The sequence below is a fragment of the Vidua chalybeata genome, chromosome 8 (genome assembly GCF_026979565.1).
Source record: "Vidua chalybeata isolate OUT-0048 chromosome 8, bVidCha1 merged haplotype, whole genome shotgun sequence".
NCBI lineage: Eukaryota > Metazoa > Chordata > Aves > Passeriformes > Viduidae > Vidua > Vidua chalybeata.
This window is the reverse complement of record NC_071537.1, coordinates 2488076-2513721: the sequence shown is the minus strand read 5'-3', so window position 1 is coordinate 2513721 and position 25646 is coordinate 2488076. Positions and strand designations below refer to the sequence as shown.

The 25646-nt window shown below is 41.6% G+C and overlaps 1 protein-coding gene across 3 annotated transcripts in view; it reads left to right on the top strand.

The window, feature by feature from the left end:
- DOCK1 (dedicator of cytokinesis 1) overlaps positions 1 to 25646 on the top strand; it is a 273681-nt gene that overhangs the window by 232924 nt on the left and 15111 nt on the right. For all 3 annotated transcript variants that reach the window (XM_053949419.1, XM_053949420.1, XM_053949418.1), the window contains exons 40-50: positions 284 to 388; positions 2655 to 2796; positions 3007 to 3085; positions 3413 to 3497; positions 4291 to 4377; positions 7742 to 7918; positions 8820 to 8903; positions 12948 to 13085; positions 15237 to 15382; positions 19023 to 19221; positions 23732 to 23885. In XM_053949419.1, the coding sequence (XP_053805394.1) occupies positions 284 to 388; positions 2655 to 2796; positions 3007 to 3085; positions 3413 to 3497; positions 4291 to 4377; positions 7742 to 7918; positions 8820 to 8903; positions 12948 to 13085; positions 15237 to 15382; positions 19023 to 19221; positions 23732 to 23885 (1396 nt within the window). The remainder of the gene's footprint in view (positions 1 to 283; positions 389 to 2654; positions 2797 to 3006; positions 3086 to 3412; positions 3498 to 4290; positions 4378 to 7741; positions 7919 to 8819; positions 8904 to 12947; positions 13086 to 15236; positions 15383 to 19022; positions 19222 to 23731; positions 23886 to 25646) is intronic.

Sequence of the window (25646 nt, the reverse complement as noted above, 5' to 3'; positions counted from 1 at the left end):
ATCAAAATTGAGATATTGGATATGGAGCAGTGAGGTTCACCATGATAAGGTGAAATTCATTAAAATTGAGATATTCCTTAGGGAACAGTCAGATTCACCATGATGAGTAGAAAAATGATGGCTACAGAGTCTGGTATTTCCAAATATTGCCATGAATCTGATATAGAGGTGAGGAAAAAAAGGGGAATGAAACATCTTTAATTTAGAGATGCATACAAGATCTTAAGTATAAGGAATCTCCTAAAAGCTCAGGTCATTCAAATCCCTCCTGTTTATTTTGCAGAGAAAACAAGCCCAGTTCTATGAAAACATTGTGAAGGTGATACGACCAAAACCAGATTATTTTGCTGTTGGATACTATGGCCAGGGATTCCCAACATTCATAAGGGTAAGTGTCACCTTAGGTTAAGTGTTTCCAGAGACTTTTCTTGCTCTGGAAATTTCCCCTGGCTTGGAGAAATCTCTTTGACACTGACAGGTGTTTTTTAGGTGTACAAAACAAACACTGTTTTTTCCTTTCTGGTTTCTAAGATGGAATAGTTGAATTTTAGTAGAAAAACTTTGTCTTCAAACGTATTCAGTGCTTTCTATTTCTTCAGGGTGTTGCTAGAAATGAAGATAAATGACCCAATCCATCCCTCTGGGTCATAACCATCTGAAACACTGACATTTTTGCCTGGCAGGTTAATATATATTTTTATATATATATAATATATATATGAGCATGGTGGAGAAGCCTTTTGTATGTGACCATGTTTTCAGGTGAGTGGCCTTTCCAGCACTGTCACTAAAATGAAGTTGACTATCAAAGGTGTGTGTGACACCTTTAATAGCAATTTTTATCATTGATTTGTCTGTGTCATGTGCCAATTTAAGACGTGTGTCACTTGGTTGATGCCAGAATCATTGCTTCAGTGACATTTTAAGGGCTTTTTTTCACTATTATTAGGATTTTTATGGGTTGAATTAGCAGCTAAAGAAAAGTAGGGCTATAACATGTCTGAATTGCATCTCTGTTATGATTTTCTGGCACTTGGCAGTTGGTGACACAGAAATAACCCATTATTATTTTGTTAACTTCCCTGGTCATCCTGTGCCAGGGCCTCACCACCCTCACAGGAATGAATTCCTTCCCAATTTTCCCTGTGAAAACCAGGCTGTTGAGCGCCCTGCTGATGGAGAAAATCCTCACTTTTCCCTCTATTCCAGCATTCCCTGTGAATCACAAATGTATATACATAAATTGCAGTTCTACAGAGCCGTCTGTTATTACCTTTCTTTCCCCTGCTGAGCTTTTCAAAAGGCAGCGTTGCAGAATTAAACCCAACTGGGCAAATGTGAACAACTCCAGGTTCCTACCCCCAGTCAAAACACCCTTTTTTTAATAAGTGCTGTATATTTTTTTTTCACCAAGTATTCATTTTGAGATGAGTAATGAGGTTAAGCATATTCAGATGCAAATTTTATCCAAACTTGCTTTAATATGTTTGATCAGTTAAAAATATGCAAGTTGTCTTTTACATTTTCCTTTAGAATTTAATGAGCGCAGCATATAAAGGGACTGTATAAAATACCTCTTCATTTTCTTTATCGGCAAAGAAGAAACAAATGCTTACAAATACAATAAACTTAATTTTAAAGTTACAAAAAGTTTAAAGTTTATAATGGCAAAAATCTAATCCATTAATGTGAGTCTTCTTATAAGAGTCACTATTTTTGGATATTCCTCCTTAAATCTGCATTGGCTTTGCTACTCTTCTTTGCTCACCTGAGTGCCTTTGAATAAATGTTTATCTATAAAAAGCCCAATTATTTATTGACATCCATTCCATCATTAGGTGTGGAAGGTGGAGGAGACATCTTGGATTTGGTAATAATTTCTCTTAATATATTTTCAATGGCCACCAATGTTACAGATCCTTGAAACCATGTTTTGAGGTGATTTTAGTGTGGCTTAAAAAAATGCCTAAACGTAAACGTGGGCTTAATGATCCCAGGATGGAAATGGAGGTGAGAAAAAAAGATATTGATAAAGTATTGATTACGACACAGTGTGAGGAGTGTGAAATCCCTGATGTACTGAAGTGCTAACAGCGTTGGTGTCAACCCTTCTGAGGCCCCAGTTCTGTACTGGGAGCACTGGTTTTAGCTCTGGGGGTGCTGGTGCCAGCTGTGGGTGCTTCTGTGATGCCTTGTGAGGCTGCCCTGGAGCAGAGGCTGGGCAGAGTCACAGAATAAAGCAGGGATTTATTCAAAGGATCTCCTCATGGATCCACCTTGGGCAGCACCAGAGCCCAGCCAGGGCTGCAGCCAAGAGGAACCAAAATGGTCCCAAAATGCACGAGCGCTCCCGGGGGCTCTCACTGGGATCAGCTCTGCTCCATTTGCACCTTGCAGTTCATTGTCCCATTCCAGCTTTAGCCCAGGCACTCCCATCCTGCTTGTTTTTCTCTCTCCAGCCCACGCTGTTTGTGCTCCTGGGCTGAGATTTGGATCATTTGTCCTTGGTGCCCAGCTGGAGCAGGAATTGTTTTGTCTCCTGCTCTGTGCAGAGAGCTCAGCATCCCCTGAGATGAAGCTCAGTCCCACACACTAAAGCAGCACAGAATGTGAAAAACAGAAAAGCTAAAACCTGAGGCATCATTTGTTTGCAGAACAAAGTGTTCATTTACCGGGGCAAGGAGTACGAGCGCCGCGAGGACTTCGAGGCGCGGCTGCTGACGCAGTTCCCCAACGCCGAGAAGATGAAGACAACGTCACCCCCTGGAGATGACATCAAAACCTCCTCTGGCCAGTGTATCCTTGGGCTGTACACCCAGTACAACCAGTACAACCAGTGCATCCAGCAGCTCAGGTCAAGGATTTATGGCCAACCTGTTGCTCTTCTGGCCTGACAGGTGTAATGCACCGGTTTTTGTCCTTTTTTGTGTGTGTGTGTTTTCCTGTTGAGCTGTCTGCTCTGTGTGACTGAAATTCCCTTTTCACTTCTTAACCGCCGAAATTCAGATATTCAGTGCTTCACTGTAAAGCCCAAATTGGATTTACCCTCGAAATTTCACAGGCCGGTGTCAGAGCAAATTGTGAGGTGAGTTTGGGTTGAGCTTTGTTGTTTTCTCAGTCCCCTTTATAACACATTATTGCTGCATTAGGAATCTGTGCACAGCCAAGGGGTGTGGACATTGTGAGGGCATTTAATGGTGATTTTTAATATTGGCACACATTCCAACCCACTGGAAAATAGTGATCCCATATTTGTTGATGAATTTCCTCTAATATTAGAATTTAGTATCAATTTCTAAACAGACAGCGTTTGATTTTCATTGTGCATTTGGGGCTTGGAACTGCATGATATTTGAGGTCACTTCCAGCCCAATCCATTCTGTGATTCCATGATTCTTTTCCCTCTTTTCAGTTTCTACAGGGTGAATGAAGTCCAACGCTTTGAGTATTCACGCCCTGTTCGAAAAGGAGAGAAAAACCCAGACAACGAATTTGCAGTAAGAAATTATGAAGAAAACAAACCACTTTTGCTTGTTTATCCCCCTCTATTTTGAGCATCTGAGCCATTCATTATCTTTTGCTTGTTGAGAAATAAATTCTAGGTTTAAAGGGATTATTTTTCATAGAAAGTTAATTAAGCCAATTTATCATGTTCTCGTTTATACCAATAGGGAGAAAAAAGGGCAAACCTGTATTTATTTTGTAAAAACAGCTCTTCTGAGAAAGATTTTAAATTGTTACACCTGAAACTTGTCTTGCTGTGAAGATTCCAGTCAGGCATCTGAAAATCTTTTGTCACTAATACATTTTGGCTTTTTTTTTTCCTTTTTTTTTTTTTTTTACTAAACTGTTTGTTTCATCTAATGGTCAATAAAATGAGTGCTGTGAGGAGGCCCTGGCATAGGCCAGGGACAGCTGTGGCTGCCCCTGGATTCCTGAAAGTGCCCAAGGCCAGGTTGGATGGGGCTTGGAGCACCTGGGACAATGGAAGGTGTCCCTGCTCCTGGAACTGGATGGGGTTTAAGGTCCTTTCCAACCCAAACCCTTCTGTGAACATCCAGTAAAACCAGGGGATCTTTCTGTGGTATTCTCCTTCAGAAAAGGAGCAATTGTTCCCTGCCAAGTCACATACCAGATTTAAATCAGTGCTGCTCCATCTTCCATGTGGAATTCCCCCCTGGCTCTGAACATCTGCCATACCTTGGTCCTTGTCCTGCTGCTGATGTTTTAGGGCTTTGCTCGGGGTCCCAGCTGTCCATTGAGAACGTGACACTTGTGTTCCCTTTGCAGAACATGTGGATTGAGAGAACCATCTACGTGACAGCCTATAAATTACCAGGGATCCTCAGGTGGTTTGAAGTCAAATCAGTTTTTATGGTAAGATCAGCTTGGCTCTATGGAGATTGTGTCAAAAAACGGGGTTTTTATACAGCCAGGGAGCATCTGTGTGTCTCAGTGACTGTGCTTAGATCTGTGAACAAGGAATGCATGGGATTGTACCTGGCACATCCTGAGGGAGCCTCCTGAGGGTGCTGATTGCTGACTGAGGGTGACTCAGGAAATGCTTTTCCATTCCCAAGGGAAGGGAATGCAGCCAGCCCTACAAGGCCTTCAGCCCTTTTAGAAAGCATTTGTGTCTCTCAGCAGGTGCCTAGAATGAAGAGAGACCTGAGGTGGTGAAGGGAAACCCTGCTCCATCCCAGAGGATCTAGCCTGAACTTTATCAAAGAGGATCTGGATATTTTGATTGTCATTAATGCAAAAGATCCCAATAATCAAAGGCATTGTATGTCTGCATTCTTTAGCACTTGTGGTTAAAGGTTGTTTTTGTTTCTTCTCCATATTTAGCTAAATATACCCTCAGCAACCTCACAGAGTAACTCCAAATTACTCATTTCTCTGTTCAACCATTTAGACTGTTTAGATAAGACATATCCATTAAACGCCTTTAAGATTAAATTATTCTTATGCAGCTGTAATTTTTAAGTAGCAATAAAAACATTGTTACTGCGTTTTTGAAATCTCTCTTGTGAGGCTTATTTTTAAAGGAAAAGAACAATTTGCATATGATTAATTAAAACCTTTTTCATTGCTCCATTGAGGTTATGTTGGACAGTTGTATTTGGATGAACAGAAGTAATGCAGAAAATTACTATGGTATCTATAGTAACAGAATATGAATGTGATGTGTGACAGTAACAGCCAGCTGAATAAAACACATTGAATTTTTAATGAATTTCCTAGTTTCAATATAACCCTGATGGAGAAGATTGTATTTATCTTCATGATGGCAAGGAGTGCTGTTTGTAAAGGCTGGCAGATCTGATGCCAGTCCTGATGAGCAGAGAGCAGAGCCTGACAGGCACTTGGTGTACACCCCTCCTGCTCTGCCTGGCATCCAAATGGGCACAAATCCCGCCAGCCTTTTGGGAGCAAGGATTGTATGAGTTGCAGAGCTGAGAAATGATAGCAGAATGGAACTTAATAACGTGTGGGAAGACTGCTACAGATAACTTTTGACCTCCTCTGGCACAGTTCCTACAAAATAGGTATTGACTTTCCTCAAGATCTCTGTCAGCTAAAATGCTGCAAGGAGGATCACAGGGTTTACATCCCTGTAATGCTAAATTGTGATTATGGATACAGATATTATTGATCCCTTGCTAAGCACCAGGATACTCCAGCAGCTCTGCATGTTTCATATTTTATTGATGGAGCTGGAATATCGTTAAAGGGAGAGGTGAGATTACATCAAATCAGTGCTGAGAGAATGGAGTAATTTCATAAATGCAGTGTATTGTGTTACATAACCCATAGGAACATGCAGAATTGCTTTAAATCTACTGGCTTTTCAAATTCCTTCTGAGTACTTTTACCTAAGCCATTGCAATCTGTTCATTATCTGCAAGGAATTTGGGGCCAGCATTCGTTATTCTGTATCTGATTTGCTTTAGCTGGACACAAGAAGTTCTAGGGGAGAGAGACCAGCCAGGGAATTAGAAATCAGATTTTGAATCACACTTGAGTTTAAAAAGCACAAATGCTAATCTCTGTTTTGTTTTTATCTTGGAATTTGGTACCAGTGCAAATGTCTCAGGAGAATGTAATTCCTGTTTTCCCTGGATAGAGTGAGGAGTGCCCAGAGTGGCACTGGGAACAAGGCTCAGAATTTGCACCTATCATAAATAGCTTTCACCAGGTTCCAAAGCCCAGTTTGTAGTAGTGAGATGGCAACTGCAGTTCTCCATCTGCTTTTAAAAAATTAGAGGGAGTGTTACAAGAGTAGTAAAAGAAAGGAAAATGAGAAAGAAAGCCATGATTGCTGCTACAGAAAAGTCAAAAAGCTGTCAGCTCAATGAGTGCTAATTTCTGGAGATGCTCAAGAGCTTTAAAAGCAATGGTTCATCAACACATTATTGCATAGTTATAAGGCCATTAATACAAGTGACAGAATCCTAAATTTAGCCTGTGATGTTCCCAGCAGCTCTTGCCCAGTCAGATGCTGGATGTGGCTTCACTCCCCAGTCCAGATTCCCCCGTGGCACGCTGGGCTCTGTCCGAGCCTGGCCTGCTCCCTGTGCCCAGCAGAGACACCAGGCTCCTTCCCTGCCTTCCAGAATCATTCAGCAGGCAGGCTGCTCAAAATGCTAATTAAAACATCCTTGATGTAATCAGCTGGCAGGTGTAAGAGTAACAACTAAAGAGATTTGATTATAAGTGGTTCTCAGAAACAGGGTAAGCAACTGATAGCCAGGTAGAAGTGCTGCTTTGTTTATGTAGCATTTATGTAAATGAGGCTGTAATCAAATATACACTTGCATTTTCCTCACAGGCCTCAATTAACCTTCCTTTCCTCTCCCTACCACATCATTTTTTAAATACAAGCAGGCTGTGGCTTCCAGTGAGGACTCTCTACACTCTGGATCCTGCAAGTTACTGATTTTCAGCCCATTCTCTAATATTTAAAATATTTTAATACTGGTTTTTTTTGGCATGAACTTTTGAAAGACATGTTAGCTGTGTGTAAAAAGTAGCTAGAGGTCAGTCAATTAAAATACAGCAAGTTTTAGCCAGCATAAGAGCTAATTCACCCCATGAAGGCATCTGAGGAGACTCTTCATTGAAGTCCAGGTAGAAAGAAAATTTCTCCCTTCAGTTCTCGATGGTCAGATGAAGAAAATGTGAGCTCTTGAGAAAAAACACAGCAGATAGTTTAGATGTCATCTCATCAACATATTCAACTCGATGTCCTTGGAAATACACCAAAATAATCACTGCAAAAATATCTTCTTGATTTTTGAGCGGCTTAGGATTACATTTTCCATCAGAAAATCCACGTTAAAGTTATCATTTCTTTCTTACTGTTATGTTAAGCTGGATCTTCTTTGTGCAGCTAAGACTCACCAACCCTTAATCTCTGATGTTCTCCGTAATCCTCCAAAAAAACCTCACGTGATTGCTGCCAGAGCCTTTCTGGATGCTGTGCTGGGATGTAATCCCTCCTGCAGCAGCAAAATGCAGTTAACTTCCTCCACTGATAGCCATCATCATATCAGTTACTGCAGCACAGAGATACCAAACACCTCAATGCCTGAAACCACCGGTTCTGGTAATTACTGGTCAAAAATCTCCCAATAACCTCAGTTCTGAAAGGCCTGGAACGTTTCTGCCCACGGGGTTTTTGCTGAGCAGGTTAAAAACTCTGCCCCTGGTTTGAAACCTCCTTTTGTTTGGGTTTTAGGTGGAGATCAGCCCACTGGAAAATGCCATAGAAACCATGCAGCTGACCAATGACAAGATCAATAATATGGTGCAGCAGCATCTGAACGACCCCAACCTGCCCATCAACCCCCTGTCCATGCTGCTCAACGGCATCGTGGATCCCGCTGTCATGGGGGGCTTCGCCAACTACGAGAAGGTAACGCCAGAATTCCCTGAATTCCACCAGGATTCCCTGCCCTGCTGGGCCTCAGCTGAGCCCAGCACAGGGAGGGCGTGGAGAGAGGCCAGAGCAGGGATGGAGCAGCTCTGCTGGGAGGAAGGGCTGGGAGAGCTGGGATTGTTCACCTGGAGAGGAGAAGGTTTGGGGTGAGCTCAGTGTGGTCTGAAGGGGCTCCAGGAGAGCTGGAGAGGGACTGGGGACAAGGCAGGGAGGGACAGGATACAGGGAATGGCTTTAAGCTGTCAGTGGGCAGATTTCGATGGGATTTTGGGCAGGAATTGTTCCCTGGGAGGGTGAGGAGGGGCTGGGATGGAATTCCCAGAGCAGTTGTGGCTGCCCCTGGATCCCTGGCAGTGCCCAAGGCCAGGTTGGACATTGGGGCTGGAGCACCTGGGACAGTGGGAGGTGTCCCTGCCATGGCAGGGGTGGCACTGGATGGGATTTAAGGTCCTTTCCAACCCAAATCACTGTGATTCTTTGATTCCATAAGCTTCACTTTATGTTTGTAGCTGTGATTCTTTGATTCCATAAGCTTCACTTTGTGTTTGTAGCTGTGATTCTTTGATTCCATAAGCTTCACTTTGTGTTTGTAGCTGTGATTCTGTGATTCCATAAGCTTCACTTTGTGTTTGTAGCTGTGATTCTTTGATTCCATAAGCTTCACTTTATGTTTGTAGCTGTGATTCTTTGATTCCATAAGTTTCACTTTATGTTTGTAGCTGTGATTCTGTGATTCCATAAGCTTCACTTTGTGTTTGTAGCTGTTAACTTCGCAAGATTTTTAAGATGATCAATTTATCTTCATTGTAGCTCATTCCTCTGGTAGTAGATGTTTCATTTTCTGAAATAATGACTCATTTCTCTCTCTCTCAATTAGGCTTTTTTTACTGAAAAATACATGCATGAGCATCCAGAGGATCATGACAAGATTGAGAAGCTGAAGGACTTGATTGCTTGGCAGGTAAAAACCTTCAAGTCAGGTTTGGCAGAGGCAGCTGCTGTGGAAAGACAGCTTGGTGTCACTTTGGAGGAAATTCAGACATTATCCTCCCCTTGAATGCATTTCTTTGCCATTTAAATCTGTCTTGGTGCTTGAGTTAAAGTTCATCTTTTCAAATCTGACATAATTGCTCATTTTGATAAACTTGCAGAGAAGAAATATGATCAAGATATTTTCTTTTTGCTTGTTTCTTTTTTTTTTTTTTTTTTGATAAACACAGTAAGTGTTTAATCTCTCATCTGTATCAGGTGAGAAAATATTTTTCAGGGCAAACAGAAAACAATTCCAGTTTTGTTCCATAGTCACATACTGGACATTTTTCTATGGTCTCTATATAATTTTATGGTAACTAAAATAATACCAGGTTGATTGGAAGAGTTTTATTTTTCCCACAGAAAAAGAAAGTGAATCATTGTCTTTTCATATTCAGTTCTGTCTTTACAATAAAGGGAATAATCTACATTTCCATAGATTTCAATCTTAGAGGTAGTCGAACCAAAGCTACAGAATTCAAAAATAAAATATCCTCTGAAGGCCCTAAAACTCTGAGTGAGTAAAAAACTCTTTTGGTCTGAAAGAAAAAGCATTTTTTTTAAATTTATTTTCTTGTGAGCTTTTAGAAAATATTAGATTTTATAAGCTTGAAGTTTTATAGAGGAAAATAATTTGGTCCCAGCAGACTGACTTGGTGTCAGCTCTGTGTCTTTGCCTCTGAGAATGATACTTCAAATGAATTCCAAACACACTTTCCCTCAGCAAAGGCTCACTTTGGTGACACTTGTGTATTAAAATAATACTAAAATTTGAAAATAGGTATGGCAGCTGATCACATTGTATTGTAATTATTCAAGGCTTTTAAACACATCATTTCCCATCATTTTTGTACTTCCAAAACAATAGGAACCAGGAAAATAGAGAAAAGGGATCAAAATTTACTTTTATATCTGAAAATTAAGAGTCACCAAAAGCCTTGTCAGTGCTTTTAAATTGCCTTGGAAGTTTCATACACATTTAGGGGAACCTAAAATTTAAAATTCCTCTCAAATTACTTCAGTTTCCAGCCAGGTGGGAGTCAGCTCCCAAATATTGGGAAGGGGCTGAATTCATCCTGGCCTGACAATGATGGAGAGCAAAAAGGAGATTTAATTTTTCAATAATGTGGGGTTTGGAGTTCTGTAATCACATGGAATTTTCTCCCTGCTGTATAAATCCATCTGGGTATATGAAATAGGAGCCTGACAATTGTATTACCAGCTGACCAGTTAAATTCAATTTTTTTTCATCTTCTTACCTCTTTCTCCATTGTGCTGTGGAATTCATAATTCATAACTCATATAATTCCTGTGAACTTCAAGTGTACAGTTTGTTTCTGTCTCTTACTAATTCAGATAAATTCCATTAGCAAAGCAATGTCCATTTTTGTCCTTCTTGGTGCTTTTCTAACTTAGGCAAAAAATGTTCCCATGCAACTGCACCATTTCAAGCTGATCTTTCATTTTAACATGAAGATAATGAAATGATTGATTGAAATTAAGGCAGAGAAATGAATGATTGATGACATTAGTCACTCTGAATTTAGCTGAAGTATTTACAGCACAGCAAAACAGAAAAATACCACAGCAAATCAAAACCTTGTGCTCCTTCTACAGAGATGCAAGAACTGCTGCATACCAAACTCAGGTTTTATGTTCATATTTTATGATCCCTTTGCTCTGAAAGATTGTTTTCAAAGATTAGTTTAATAATTCAAATCAATGTCATTTTTTTCAGTCTTTTCAGCCGAGCAGATTGAGATTTAAAATAAAAAAACAAAAAGGGGGAACAAATCAGGGAATCATTTCAAATTGCAGTGGAACTTTATAAAATTTTAAAATCAGCCAAGAACAGAGTTATTAAATAAGAAAATGCCCTTTCTCCAAGGCCAGATTAATTAGGAATATCCTGAATGTGGCAAAATTCAGCCTCTGACAGGTGTAAAATTCCATGTCAGTCATCAGCACGTTTCCCTGTGTCTGGAAAGGAGGCAGAGGGAAGTTGGTAGAGGTGAAACAGAAATGGTAACAGAGCTGGAAGGTTCTTCCTGCAGTTGATAAATGTTTAAGGATTAAGTGGTCTTGGACAAGGAGGCCAAATATCCTGACTCAGCAGCCTCACGTTCCTCTGTGGCAAAGCCATGAGATATTCATGAATTTAAACTTCTATAAAAGATTAACAAACCTCCTTCTCCTTCTTCTTCTCCTTCTTCTTCTCCTTCTTCTTCTCCTTCTCCTTCTCCTTCTTCTTCTCCTTCTCCTCCTCTCCTTCTCCTTCTCCTTCTCCTTCTCCTTCTCCTTCTCCTTCTTCTCCTTCTCCTCCTTCTCCTTCATGATCATGTTGTTCTTGTTCTCCTTGTTCTTGTTCTCCTTCTCCCTCCCCCCACACTTCTCTCCTACCAATAATGTCATTTACTTCCTGTTCTTGATTTTCCAACCTGGAGGTGGCTGACCCCAGGACAGGTTCTTCAGTGAATTTTCTACCCATAAAATGGTCTCATATGCTTCACCTTGGTAATTCCAGTTTTTTTAAAAAAAGAATCCATTTCCAATGTCAACAGTTCTTTAAAATAAATGAGCCAAGTGACCACTTATCCCTCCAAAACAGGAGGGCCACTGGTAATGATGTAAATTCAGAAATTACTTTCTGAGAGCAGGGAAAACTTTCTGGTTTCATGTTTAATTTTTGTCAAGTGCAAATCCATATGCTTATAAAAAGAAGCCACTACATTAAAAAAAAAGTCATTATTCTTCTCTTTGTAGTCTTCTAGGAGAAACACCTCTGTCCATTTAAATAGTGCCAAATCTCAGGGAATCATCTTGATAAGATTTCTCAAGTTTGTTCATCTGTAATTCATCTGTGTATTTATTATTCTCCTTACTAATAAAGCTGCTCCTTCTGATTGCTGCTCAGTCTTATTAGAAAAATCTGTTTTTAATCAGTATTATGATTTAATTATGAATTATTAAGAAGAAGCCTCTAAGCTTGATTGCTGCAGAGAATATCTGAGTTAGAATCAGAGCACTGTGTGGGCTGAAAAGGACCTGGAAGAGGAAATATTTTTCCTGAGCTGGAGGTAGAAAACTCTAATGGTGTGTCTGGGTAGCTGTGGGAATGAAAATGTCTCTCTTAAAACATTTCCAAAGGTCAGCTACACCTCCACACTAGGAACTAATTATATAATCCAGTGCTGGCATGGATATTTTGTGACAGAAGCCTTGAAGATAAATGATTATTTTCAGTTACAAAAGAGAATTAATTTAATTTTTTCCCTCTTCTGTTTTCTTCCCAGTGAAAATAAAATAATTTTTCTAAGGAGAACTATATAGTATCTAAAACTGTATGTTTTATTAATAAATATTGCTCTGCAGTATATATCTGTCCAAGGATGGAGCTCATTTGCAGCTTTAGAAAGAGCATTTATTAAAGAAAACATAAACTATTTTCTTCTTCAGGGTTTTTCCCTCATGGAACTGGGAAAGGATTTGATATTAATAACCTGGTGTGAGGTTCATCATTCATCAGTTTGGTGATTTGAAGTACAGAATCTGTGGGGGCTTGAGAGTGGAATATCACAGGAGGGTTTGTGCTGTGGGATAAGTCCAGTATGGGATTTCTGGGCAGAATTAGGGCTGAATTGCATGTAAAGGACTTTGAATAACAGAAAAAAAAAGGGAACTCCTGGAGAACAGGAGTTTAGATAATTTCATGCATCATATGAAAGGAATGATGATGGTCACCATGATTATAATAATAATTCTTGTCATTTTTAATATTATTGTCGTTGCTATTTATTATTGCTGTTGTTACTATTGCTATGCTTATTATTAGTGTTATAATTACTATTACTTTTGCTCTTATTACTCACATTGTTATTACTGCACGAGCTCTTTCCCTGCTGTGGGAGCGTTGCCCCGTCCCTTGGCTCGGGAGGGGCTGGGCAGGGTGGCGCAGCCAAATTCTGCTTTCCAGATCCCATTCCTGGCCGAAGGCATCCGGATCCACGGTGAGAAGGTGACAGAGGCCCTGAGGCCATTCCACGAGAGGATGGAGGCGTGTTTCAGGCAGCTGAAGGACAAGGTGGAAAAGCAGTACGGGGTCCGCGCCATCGTAAGTTCCCTCCCAGTTTCTCCTTTCCCCAATATCAGGAATTCCCTTAAATTACAGCAACTTTCTATTCCTTTGTGATGATTCCATTGATTTAAAAGAGCAGTGTAGATGCAGAGTTCCTGATTGTTCCCAGTCATCATCAAATTAAGGAATACTGAGCAGATGAGAGATGTTGAGGGAGCCTCGGTGCTTTCATTTCCGAGCACGGGAGCAATTTCTAAACTGCCCGAAGTCTGTTCCTTGAAAATCAAGATAATCCTTCAATTCTGAAGGATTTGGGTTACAAAAATGAGTTTAAAAATGGGTACTTAGCAGAACTCTTCCAGAGCTGAATGTCACCTTTCCCTAGGTGGAATTCCTTTAGGGAAGGGAGGGCTGTGCTGCCCTATGGGAATGTTATACCTACAGTGAATGTAGGCAGGCAAGAGAGCCACAGCTCCTACTTCATAGGTTTAGAAGGACTGAAATTCTTGCTTTTCTCCTTCCAGTGACTTATTTCCAGTTGCTGCTTCATCCTTAAGGGAAAGCCAAGAATTTCATGGTGTTTCCAGTGGAGATTTGCTCTGCTTTTCAGTGTTGAGTGTGAAGGTCAGAACAAACAAGGCAAACAGCTTTTTAATTCAGGATAGAATCGATAATTCAGCCAAAAATACATGGATTGGGTGCTATTATGAGATCATATTTTGCTTAGAGAAAAGGAGGCTCAGGGGGGGACCTTGTGGCTCTGCACAGCTCCTGCCAGGAGGGGACAGCCGGGGGGTCGGGCTCTGCTCCAGGGAACAGGGACAGGAGGAGAGGGAACGGCCTCAGGCTGGGCCAGGGCAGCTCAGGGTGGACAGCAGCAGGAATTTCCCCATGGAAAGGGTTGTCAAGGACTGGAAGGGGCTGCCCAGGGAGGTTTGGAGTCCCTATCCCTGTGGGTGTCCAAGGAATGAGTGGATGTGTCACCTGTGCTCTGGGCTGGGGCAGTGGAGGACTGGGCACAGCTTGGACTCGGAAGACTTTTCCACCCGAAATAATTCTGGGATTCTGTCCATAGCAATGACATCTGTTTTTTATGGGGACACTGAGATCTTACAGGGAACATTCCAGCCTTTGTGTTATCCTTTAACTGATGTTCTGTTTGTGGTCCTTCAAATCCCATCTTATGTATTTATATATTCAGGAAAAAGTTCAAACAGTAATTTATTCCCAGGGAGAACAGAAGTAATTAACATTAGTGATACCTGCATGTCAGTCACTTCAGTAATATCCATTTACATCATCAAGGAGATGACTGGAAAGTGGTGTTATCTCTCTAATTTCACTCTACCCACCAGCAAGAATTTTCAGGATTGATGGAGTTTTATCTCTTCTGTCTTCCTTGTACAAGGCCAATTTACCAATAGTTGACAGGGTGGAAAATATACCTGTAATTAAACAGCATGAGATTCTTATTTGTTGACTGCAAGAGTTCAATTATTTTATGCATATATCAGTTATTAATGACTAACAAAGCTTGGAGAAATATTCAGAACTCTGAAATTGTATGAAACAAAACCAAAACTTTCATCTATTTTCTTCTTTACCTGGTGTCACTCTGTAAATTGGCACTTCTGATATTTTCAACATAAAGTTTCTCTTTGTGGGTTTTTACTTTGGGGTTTTGGGGTTTTTATGAAGTCCATTTCATTGAAATATATTGACAGGGCAGTCACAACGATGGCAGAGATGGATTAAAAAATTTATGTGTAAAAAGATTATCTTTTAAAGGCAAGATGTAAAAAAGCATGGAAATACCGCTGGGATTCTTGGAATATGCTTAAATATAATACATTATATTCTTGGATATATATACAACAAATAAATAATATATATTAAATAAATATAATACATTAAATTCTTGGAATATGTTCAAAATTCTACACCTGCCAGTGAGGACCTAAATATTTTTTTTTCTAGTGCTTTGGGTGGATTTCCTTTAGAACCTATTTCTTTGTTTGCAACACGAGGTGTTGGTTGTTACTAATTTATTCATGCTACCAAACTCTACCCGGAAGAAAATCCGCTGAAACTTCCCCGGCTCCCTTTGGCGCGTGGATACGGGTTTTTTTTTTTTTTGTTTTTGTTTTTGGGGATCGAGCAGTAACATCTGGCCTTTCTTGGCTGCAGCTGTCGGGCCTGGAGGAGCGGCGGGGCAGCCGGCCGCGCTCCATGGTGCGCTCCTTCACCATGCCCTCGTCGTCGCGGCCGCTGTCCGTGGCCTCCGTGTCCTCCCTCTCCTCGGACAGCACTCCCTCCCGGCCCGGCTCCGACGGGTGAGTGGGGGATCCTCGGCCTGGGATGGTCCCTGAAGCTCCCTGGGGTCTGAGGGTGGGCGGCGTTCCCAGATCTCGGAGGTGTTCACCTGGAGAAGGGAAAATCCAGGGAGAGCTCAGAGCCTCTTCCAGTGCCTAAAGGGGCTCCAGGAGAGCTGGAGAGTGTCGTTGTTGAGATGGAGACAATCCAAAGCAGCACGCTCCATTTTCAGAAGGCTTCAAACTGGTTTTATTCTAGCATGCATGCTTTTTATGCATTCTTACAAAGCTCATAAGTGTACACCTTACTCACTGGTCAGGAAAGACAAGCAAAGTGCTCATTGGAACAGGCAGTTGCAGGTTTCTCTTATTTATCCTTCTTTCTTTCTTGGTTTCTATGTCAATGGCCTTGGTAGAAAATTCTTTCAGGAGTAAATATGGATCCTCTGATCAAACTTCTCTCTGGCTCACAGAAGTCGCTGTAAAACCTCTTCCACAGGAGAAGGGACTGGGGACAAGGGATGGAGGGACAGGACACAGGGAATGGCTCCCACTGCCAGAGGGCAGGGGTGGATGGGAGATTGGGAATTGGGAATTGTTCTCTGGGAGGGTGAGGAGGGGCTGGGATGGAATTCCCAGAGCAGCTGTGGCTGCCCCTGGATCCCTGGCAGTGCCCAAGGCCAGGCTGGACATGGGGCTTGGAGCAGCCTGGGACAGTAGAAGGTATCCCTGCCCCTGGAACTGGGTGAGTTGTCAGGTCCTTTCCATCCCAAACCATTCCATGGTTTTTCTAAGTGACAGCCTAATATTGGCTAAAAAACCCCAACCCACAGAGACATTTCTCTCAAGGTCTCTTGTTCTCTAACCTAGCAAAATGCAATGCTCTTTCTTTGCCCTCTAAGCATTCAAACAACACCAAAAAACCCCAAAGAGGAGATCAGTTCCCCCTTTTTAGCGTGTCACAGGTGTGTGAGTGCAGGAGGGATGCTCTGCAGGCTGTGTGTGCAGCCAGCCCTGTCCCAGGAGCTCAGGGCAGGATTACCTGACTGCTCAATCACTGCTGCTCACTTCGGCTGCCAGAGGAAAAGCTGCTTATGGCAAGATTGTACTTCAAGACTTATCAAGATATTTCACATGAGAACTGGGAATTCTGTTGATAAGCCCTGTCTCACAGTCACATCTCTCAAAGAACAAAATAATCTGTTTGCTGTCTGGGCTTTCCATGCAGCCTCAGAAGTCCCTTCTCTCCCTTCCTCCCCTCAGGCACCCCTGTAATCCAGAAATGCAATATTTGACCAAGGCAGCAGTTTTTTAAAGCCTTCTGAAGGGCTGCTGATTTACAGGGATGTGCTGGGAACTCTTGTGCACCTTCAGAGGGGAGTTATTACCTGGCTAGAGACTAAAGGCATCAAGTAAAATTAAATCCAGCACCTAAGGACCAACAAGATGCTTGCCTTGATTACAAAGAGTTCATTTAGTCATTGGGAGGAGCTGTGAACAGAGCACGGCTCAGCTCTCATTCCACTGCCCTCTGGAATGCTTTCACACATTGGTGTAAATGTGGGACAGCAGAGGTCCTGAGTTTTCACTAATTCTGAACAAAATTGTCTTGCTGGAGCTTGGGCAGGACAACATCCCAAGTAAGTGAGCAACTTTGTTTTATCTCAAAAGAAAACATATAGATTCTTTGCTTGCTTCTTTCTGGTTTTCCCTTCCAAATCTTTAAATGTATTTTACTTTGTCACTGGGTGTTATTTCCTTCAGGTTCACCTCTCAGCTGTGTTGTGGTAGGTGTCACGTAGCAGTTTTTGAGGATCTGAGTCTCCTCAGGGTGTATTTTCACAAAGATCCCGGTGCAGCTCAGCTCCTGCTCTGAGCCCGGGGCAATACAGGAAAACAGAATGAGCAACTCTTGTCACTGAGAAGACCTGAAAACACTTCTCATTTGTTTGATCAGGAGGAGGAGAAGAAAAATCATCAGATATAAATAATACCATGAAAGATCTCAAAAATTCAGGTGGCTGTAAAGTCATGTGGGTGGTTTGGCACTGCTGGCCTGGCAGAATTTCCACCTGTTCCTGCTGTAGTTGGTGGGATTTTTGGTCAGTTCTCCTCTTGTCTTTCCATGTCTCTTCATAAATTAAATTTGAGAATAGAGATGAAGCAAAAAAAAAACAATTAAACGTGAAGCTAAAGGAGTGGCTTATCCAAATCACCCAGTTTCTATTTGATGCCATTTCCAGCTCCTGCTCTGGAGCTTTTAAACAGCAAAGACTCAAAGCAGGCTTTGACACAGGATGTGTTTTACAACTCCCAGCTCTATATATAAATAAAACTGAATTTTAAAAAGGGCCTTGGGTTTATTCCCTGCTTAAGATGGGACTTAGAATATCAAATGTGAGCACCTGCACTCAGTGGTTGGTAGCAGGAGAATCCTGGGGTCCAGGGGGATTTCTCAGCTCTTGGCAGTCCCAAAGTGCTTCCAGTTGGAGCACAGAGTGCTGACCCATTTTAGCACAGATACATTAATAATCCAAATAATTAATAGTCCTAATACAGTGCTTGGAAGGGAAGCAATTAATCATTGTCAGAAGGATGGAAATTCCTCATGTAAATTTGCAGCTGGCCTCGGAGGTGCTGGCACCACCCAGTCCAAAATACAACTCAGGTTCCTAAAAAGTCCTGGTGTTGGGAGAGCTGGGCTCTGCTCTGGGCTCTGTCACTGAAGTTCTTTGTGGCCCTGGGCAAATTGTTGCCTTCCCTTTTCCCTTTCTGTAAAATGGGATGAATAAACTCGTGGGTTTGTTCCCAACCCATGGGACTCAGGATTTGGGAAATGGCTCAGGGGCTGCTGTTGCAGGTGCTGCTTTGAGCATCTCCCCATCAAATAAGCTGATGTAGAGTGGAAAGAGCAACAAAAAATAATAATAATTTGAGTTGTTGCTGCTGGGTATTGCTGCTAATGGTGGGGATTAGGATAATGTCAGTGCAAATTGTCTGAGATGTGAATACTCTGGGATTTCACAGCAAAGACTGTGGCCTGTACCTGCATGCACCCCATGGAAATGCTTTTCAGGGCTAAAAATGTCCTCCTTTGGAAGTTTTGGTTTGGTTTTGGTTTTGTAATGTAGTGGTTTGAGACAGTCATAAAATCTGCCAGCATCATTTTGTCTAGGTGTGATCTTAGTGGTGTTTTTCATTTATAATATTAAATAAATCATAAAATACTTTATCTAGCCAAGAGTGCTCCATCCTTGGAAGTGTCCAAGGTTGGAGCACCCTGGGATAGTGGCAGGTGTCTCTGTCCATGGCATGGGGTGGGACTGGAGTTTCCAGGTGCCACAGCATGGTGAGTGGCAGTGCTGAATGAGAAACCCATTTTTTGTGTGAAATTCAGGAGTTTGTGCAGCCAGAAACCAATAAATTTACTGCAGAGCAGGGAAATCTGCAGCTCTGCTTCTCCAAGCAGTCCTGCAGTAATTTTTATTATAAGACAATTATGATTGTTGTGACCTTCTGCTCCCTCCTTCTCCCTCTAATGAGTTTTCCTGGATTAGCAAAGCCTCATTAACTCGAGTGAGACTTTGGGAAATACATAAATAAAAATTAGGTGTTTTGAAAACAGCGTTTTGTTGATCTGAGCAACAACATTTTTCCTCAGGTTCGTGCTGGAGCCCCTCCTGCCAAAAAAGATGCATTCTAGGTCGCAAGATAAATTGGACAAGGATGACCTAGATAAAGATAAAAAGGAAAAGAAGAAGGAGAAGAGGAACAGCAAGCATCAAGAGATATTTGATAAAGAATTTAAATCTACTGATATTTCTCTGCAGCAGGCTGAAGCAGTGATCCTTTCAGAAACGGTAACTTTATTAGCAAGGAAAGCTTTATCTAATTCTGAGCCGTGTCTCCTCTCTCTTGAAATCAAAATGTTGATTTTTACCTTTCAGTTCCTTTGCAGACCAGAAATAACTCTGAGGGGATATGCCATAGTGTTAATATACATGCTAATGAATCAAAAATACAGATTTGATTTACAGTGGGGGAAAAGATCCTCTGAAAATCTTCACCCAAAGCTCTGTGTGACTGTTTGATACAGGAGCAGATGGCATAGCATAGCTGAAATAAATGCTGCCATCCCAGCAGCCTTTGGAACAGTAGATTGGGGTGGATTTGCCCATATTTCAGCTGCAGGACAGTGTTTGGTGGGACATTCCAAGGTCATTCCGTCGGCGTTTGCGTGTCCTTGAAGGGCTGTTTGGAGCAGAAAATCCTGAGCGGTTCCTGTGTGTAAGGACATTAAAACCAGGGCATATCTCCCTTAAACCCTCTCTTCTTGGCTTAGATTTAATTCACTGGAACTGTCCTCAAGGCTTAGGTAACCCGAGAAGTTGGAGCTGGGAAATCGAAGGCAGGGATGTCTAAAGCTGGAGCAGGGAGAGTTTGAACTGACTGTGACCTCCAAATCTCTGCCTGGACACCTGTTTGGAGGCCAAGAGTTTAAAATTGCCTCCCAGAAAGAAATGGAATGTTCTTTTCAAGATCTGCACAAGTACTTGTAGAGCCAGCTTTGCAGTCAGCAGAGTCGTGTTGGTGCTGTGTCACTGACATTGGATTTTTGAAACTATTTCTCTCTCACCTGTGATGACTGGATCCTTTAATTCTTTCTGTTTGGTCTTTATAGGAAGATATTGTTTATTCTTTCTGTTTGGTATTTATAGGAAGATATTATTTACATGTTCAGCCACACTTCCTCTGTTTTTTGTATTTTGCCCTCCTTTTCCACTCAGAGATGAGTTAATCTCTAACATGTCTTGGGAGAGCCTAAAAAATCAGAGTTTTTCTATGTGATGTGCCCAGTCAGAATCTCCAATAAAATCCCATCTGGGAGTCTCAGGCTTTTCACCTTTGAAACCAATGAGTTTTTCCGTTGACTTCAGTAAATTTTGCATGAGCCTTGGTTTGGTTAAATGGAGATTCCTGCACAGATTTCCACGTTTCATGACTTTGCTGCCGTGCACTTTGCTTTGCACCTTGCAGCAGTTGTGGTGTGACTGATTGAGGACTGGGATCACCGTGGCAGGACTTCCACTGGCATCTCCCAGATCCCAAATGGACCAGCAGAGTCACAGAAGGAGGAAATTGTATTTCAGGGCAGCTGGGTCAGTTGGAGCAGTTGGGAGGCATCCAAGGATGCCGGGGAGCCGGCTGGTGTCACTGCGAGGTCACCGTCAGCTCCCAGAAGTCTTGGACATTGGAAAAGCTTGTTTGTGACAGGAAAAATGCAAATTCTAGCTGGAAAGGAGGGCAAGATAACCCCTCAGGGCATATTCCCATTTGGCATCTGAGGAGCAAAAATCAGCAAAGCCCAACGTGGTTTGACTCAAGTTCTCCCAATCTTCCCAGGCAGGAGCTTTCAGTGGCTGACTGGTGTGAGCAGTGTTCCCCTGGTTATGGAGAGGGAGGGAAATTAAATGTCAGAGCTGGTTACTTACAGTTATTTTGAGCTTCTTCAAGTCCACAGATCAATAATATGAAAAGGAGTTTGCTGTTGAGAGAAAAACTCTCCCTTTTCAGCCTCTGCAGAGGCCTTGATGAGCTCCAAGGCGACTGAGTCAATTTGGAACGTTTGGTGTGAGTGGGGTTCATTTCTAGGTGAAGCAGAAGAAACTTTTTTGAGATCAGTTTACACGAGTGCTTGCCCAATTCCCACTGCTGTCGTCTGGAATTTTGAACAGATAATATCAAGGATGAGTTTAAAGATAAAATTTGTCTTAAAATTTTGCGTGCTGGAGGCATCCCCTGTTAATGATGTGAAGGGAAATTTGGTAGGAATTCAACTTTTCCTGTGTTCAACATTCATGTGCAAGTTCCCTTTTTAAGCTGAAATTACTCCCAAAGCACTTCTACCACTGTTCTGTATGAAGAAAAAGACATTCTGTTTTTTCCTCCATTAAGTACTTGGAAGAAGAAAATTTGCTGGATTAAAAGTGGTGAAAAAAAAAAATTAAAAAGAAAAGTTGGGAGTACAGATTTGTCTAGAAATGGAAATTAAACTTTAAAAAGTTTCTAAAGTGACATTTTAGTAATTAATACTTTTAGTTGCTAAATTTTTATTGCAGATACTGGATTCATTGTGCTGAGAATTTTACAGCTCGTTGTGCTGTCACTCATTCAATTAAAACATTTCAGTCATTTGGGGATTTTTTTTTTAATAGATTCTTAGTTCTGACTTCTGAAATATTTGGGGATTTTACAGCAGAAGACAAATTTCCAGAGAAAATCAAGTGAGAGAAATGCCAGTGGCCATCCCCATCTCTGCAGAGCTCCTGCTGCTCTTCCCAACAATGATGTTGTGTAAAGAAATGGGTGTTTCCAGTCTTTTATGGGATCTTCTTTTTGCCAATCAAATGAATCACCATGGAAGAGCATGGGGAAATTCTGAAACTGCAGAATTATTTCATGGAGCTTTTAGGTTTGCATGGAAAAGGAGCATTCAGAGTCTGTTTAATTGAATGGTTTAAATACTCTTCCCCAAATTTCACTGCACTCACCACGAATTTATTGACTGATCAAACTCCAGGCCTTAATTACATAAAACAACAAACATAAATCAAGCACTTGAGTATGTGAAGATGATCAGGAATATCTTCATCGTTTCCTCGAGATTTATTATCTTCTTTTAAGTATCACATCAACTTCTTCAACATAAATTGTCCTTGTTAGTGCTTTGATCCCAGGAGCTGAGAGCAAACCCAGCGCTGAGGCCACGTATTTAGCAGAGCACTCGGAGGCTGCTGTTGGAAATCAGAAGAACAGGCTGTGTTTTATTGATCTGGTGGTGTCTAACATCACTCACCATTGATCTGCCCTTGGCTAGACCAGGAAAAATTAGCAATGGCTTCATTATGGATTGGTGGCCTCCCAAGAGCTCATATTCCTCAGCAGATCCGTGATTTGTGTGGAGCTTTCAGAGGAGGCCCAAGTTGTCAATCACAGGAGAAGTTCACATTTATTTCAGTAATTACAGAGTGGGTTAACTTGGGGACCTGCCTCCAGCTGGTTTTTCTCTTGATTCTGGCGTGTTTCCTTCACCAATTAACATGTCTTCCTTAGTTGCTTTTTTATAATTATCTGCCCCTGAAAAACTGGTTGCTTTGCTTATCCATTCTACTAAAAATATGCTTGAAAGGATGTGGAAAGCAGAAACTTTTGGAATCTCTAGAATTTTATTTTTAGCATCAAAAGAATTTCTTAGAGGTCACCCTGAGGTCTTGATGAACTTTCCAAAAAAAGGTCCATACTTTTTGGTCGTTCATTTGTTGTAGAAGGGTCTCACGGGCACAATCTTTGATGCAAAGCCTTTTAGGGTTTGTTTTCTGAAAAGAAAATTTCAGATTTCTCCTTCCCAATGTACTTCATAAAAACCCAGACACTGGGAAATGACAAAATCCTTTGAAAAAGCCTGGATTGCTGCTGGCACTTTCTGTTTTGTCCCACTGAAGCACCTTGGAGTAATTCCCCTTTTAACTTCAGGCTGTTGCTCCATTTTCTGGGATCTGTTTGAAATAAAAGCTTTATTTTTTTCACTGTGATTCCTGTTACTGTGAGGTGGTGAATGGGGAAATCAGTAGAGCTCAGAATTAAACTCAGTAAAAAGAATTGCCTTAACTAAAGCATGAGTTGCCCATCAGATTACAAATATCTTTTGAGGGTTCATGATGGAAAATTTGAATGGATTATGAAGCAGCCAGAGCAAAAAAAAAAAAAAAAAAAAAAAAAAAAAAAAAAAGAGAGAGATATTTCAGTGAATTAAATATAAGCACAGTCAGGGAAATTGTTTCTGGACAGATGATGTCTTCATCAGAAGAGAGTTTGATGAAGATGGGTTAACTTGTGGACCTGCCTCCAGCTGGTTTTTCTCTTGATTCTGGCGTGTTTCCTTCACCAATTAACATGTTTTCCTTAGTTGCTTTTTTATAATTATCTGCCCCTGAAAAACTTGGGTTGCTTTGCTTACCCATTCTACTAAAAATATGCTTGAAAGGATGTGGAAAGCAGAAACCTGGTTAAATGGTTAAAGAGGTTCATTTTAACAGGAAAGTAGATCTTTGTGAGAAAAACCAAAGTTTTTGAGTGCTGTATAATGTGGTGTGAGACTCTAAAGTTCCTCAGGTGTTGCTAAACAAGCATTTGGGGAATTAGCTCAGCAAACCAGACCAGGCTGGGAGAAGGGAAGACCCTGGAGCTGGGAATGAGCAATATTGGCTGTTAGCGCTGCCCTCGCCCTGTAGAGCATCAAACCATGGCAGTTCCATTTCTGACCCTCGTTTCTCTGCTTTCCTTGCCCCTCTCCCTGGTTCTGTCCCCCAGATCAGCCCCCTGAGGCCGCAGAGACCCAAGAGCCAGGTGCTGAACGTGATGTCCAGCGAGCGGCGATTCTCCGTGTCGCCGGCGTCGCCCAGCTCCCAGCTGACCCCACCGCCCATCACCCCTCGCACCAAACTCGCCTTCAGCATCCAGCCCAGTAAGTCTTCTCTCTGAAATAAACTCCTTTTTAGGGTGGAAATGTATGTCCTGAGCATGTCTTCACACCCTGGTTTGAGTTTCGCCGTCACCAGGGTATTTCTTGCACCAGGTATTGATGCCTCAGGTTTTGGCTTTCCTGTTTTTCACATTCTGTGCTGCTTTAGTGTGTGGGTCTGAGCTTCATCTCAGGGGATGGTGAGCTCTCTGCACAGAGCAGGGAGACAAAACAATTCCTGCTCCAGCTGGGCACCAAGGACAAATGATCCAAAGCTCAGCCCAGGAGCACAAACAGTGTGGGCTGGAGAGAGAAAAACAAGCAGGATGGGAGTGCCTGGGCTAAAGCTGGAATGGGACAATGAACTGCAAGGTGCAAATGGAGCAGAGCTGATCCCAGTGAGAGCCCCCGGGAGCGCTCGTGCATTTTGGGACCATTTTGGTTCCTCTTGGCTGCAGCCCTGGCTGGGCTCTGGTGCTGCCCAAGGTGGATCCATGAGGAGATCCTTTGAATAAATCCCTGCTTTATTCTGTAACTCTGCCCAGCCTCTGCTCCAGGGCAGCCTGCACAAGGCATCAGTATTACTTAACCTCTTACCTTTGCCAGCAAAAATTATTTCAGTATTTTACACAAGCAAGCAGAATCATTGCACTGAAACAGTTTCTTTTCAAGTAATCATTGACAATTAATTAGGTGTAGAGTAACAGTCAAAAATTCATGTTGTACTTGATCCCGTATTGAGTGTTTTGGAGCATAAAGGCTTAAAAAGCAATATTTTTTGTAATGGTACATTAAAAAAACTTATTTTTGATATGTTGTGGGTACAAACCAGAAGGGAAAATAGAGGTCAGGCTTTTTAAAGTAGTTTTTGTTTGACATTGACATCTATCACTCAGCTTTTCTGTAAAGTATCATCTGTTTGCTTCAGTCTGCAGCAAACCCTATTTCAGAACTGGGTGTAATCCAACACCTATTTCTTTCCCAGTGCTCTTTCCCAAAACTTGTTATTCAGAGTTTGCAGCTGCCAGCGTGTGGCAAAAAAGATATTTTTGTTACACGTCCCCAAATCCTACTCCAGTGGTCAAGAGCTGAGTGTTAGTAAGGAGGAGAGGAGATGATCAGTCTTCAGAAAAAACTCTTGTTCCATCAAGGTCACAGTTTAGTGGTTTTGGTACTTTAAAACTTTTTCTCTTAAACAATCAGACACCCAGAGCAAATGTTTTGATTACAATGAACTCGTAACTCTCACCTTCCTTTACAATTTTATAGGCAGAAACTAAACACTAAAAATGCTAAAATCAGGGGATACAGAGAACTAGGGAATGTATATTCCTGCAGAAGATATTGTAATTGGATTTTTTGTTCATATGTACATTTATTAGCACTTAATTTGATTTCTTTTTTAAAAAAGTATCTGAAGTTACCAGGCATTTCTGAGAATATTTTTGTGCTAGAGGTTGGTGGGTGTTACATAAAATAGGACCAGCTTATTGCACCAGTCCAGAATCATTTCAGGAATTACAGTGAAATTTTTTTTTTAGGAATTCCAAGGATAAAGAAGTTCCTTCAGAGCCCAAATTGGCTAAAAGCAGTTAATGGGTTGCTAAGCAATCCTGGCTGCCTGTTAGCTGGCACTTGAGGAGAAGGGAGTGCAAAATGTGATCATTAGGGTAAGATGAAAAAAGGATCCCATAACTGATCCTTTGCCAGCTCCAAGATCTTCCCAGTGGCACAAGTCCAGCAAGGACTAAATATTCAGAGCAC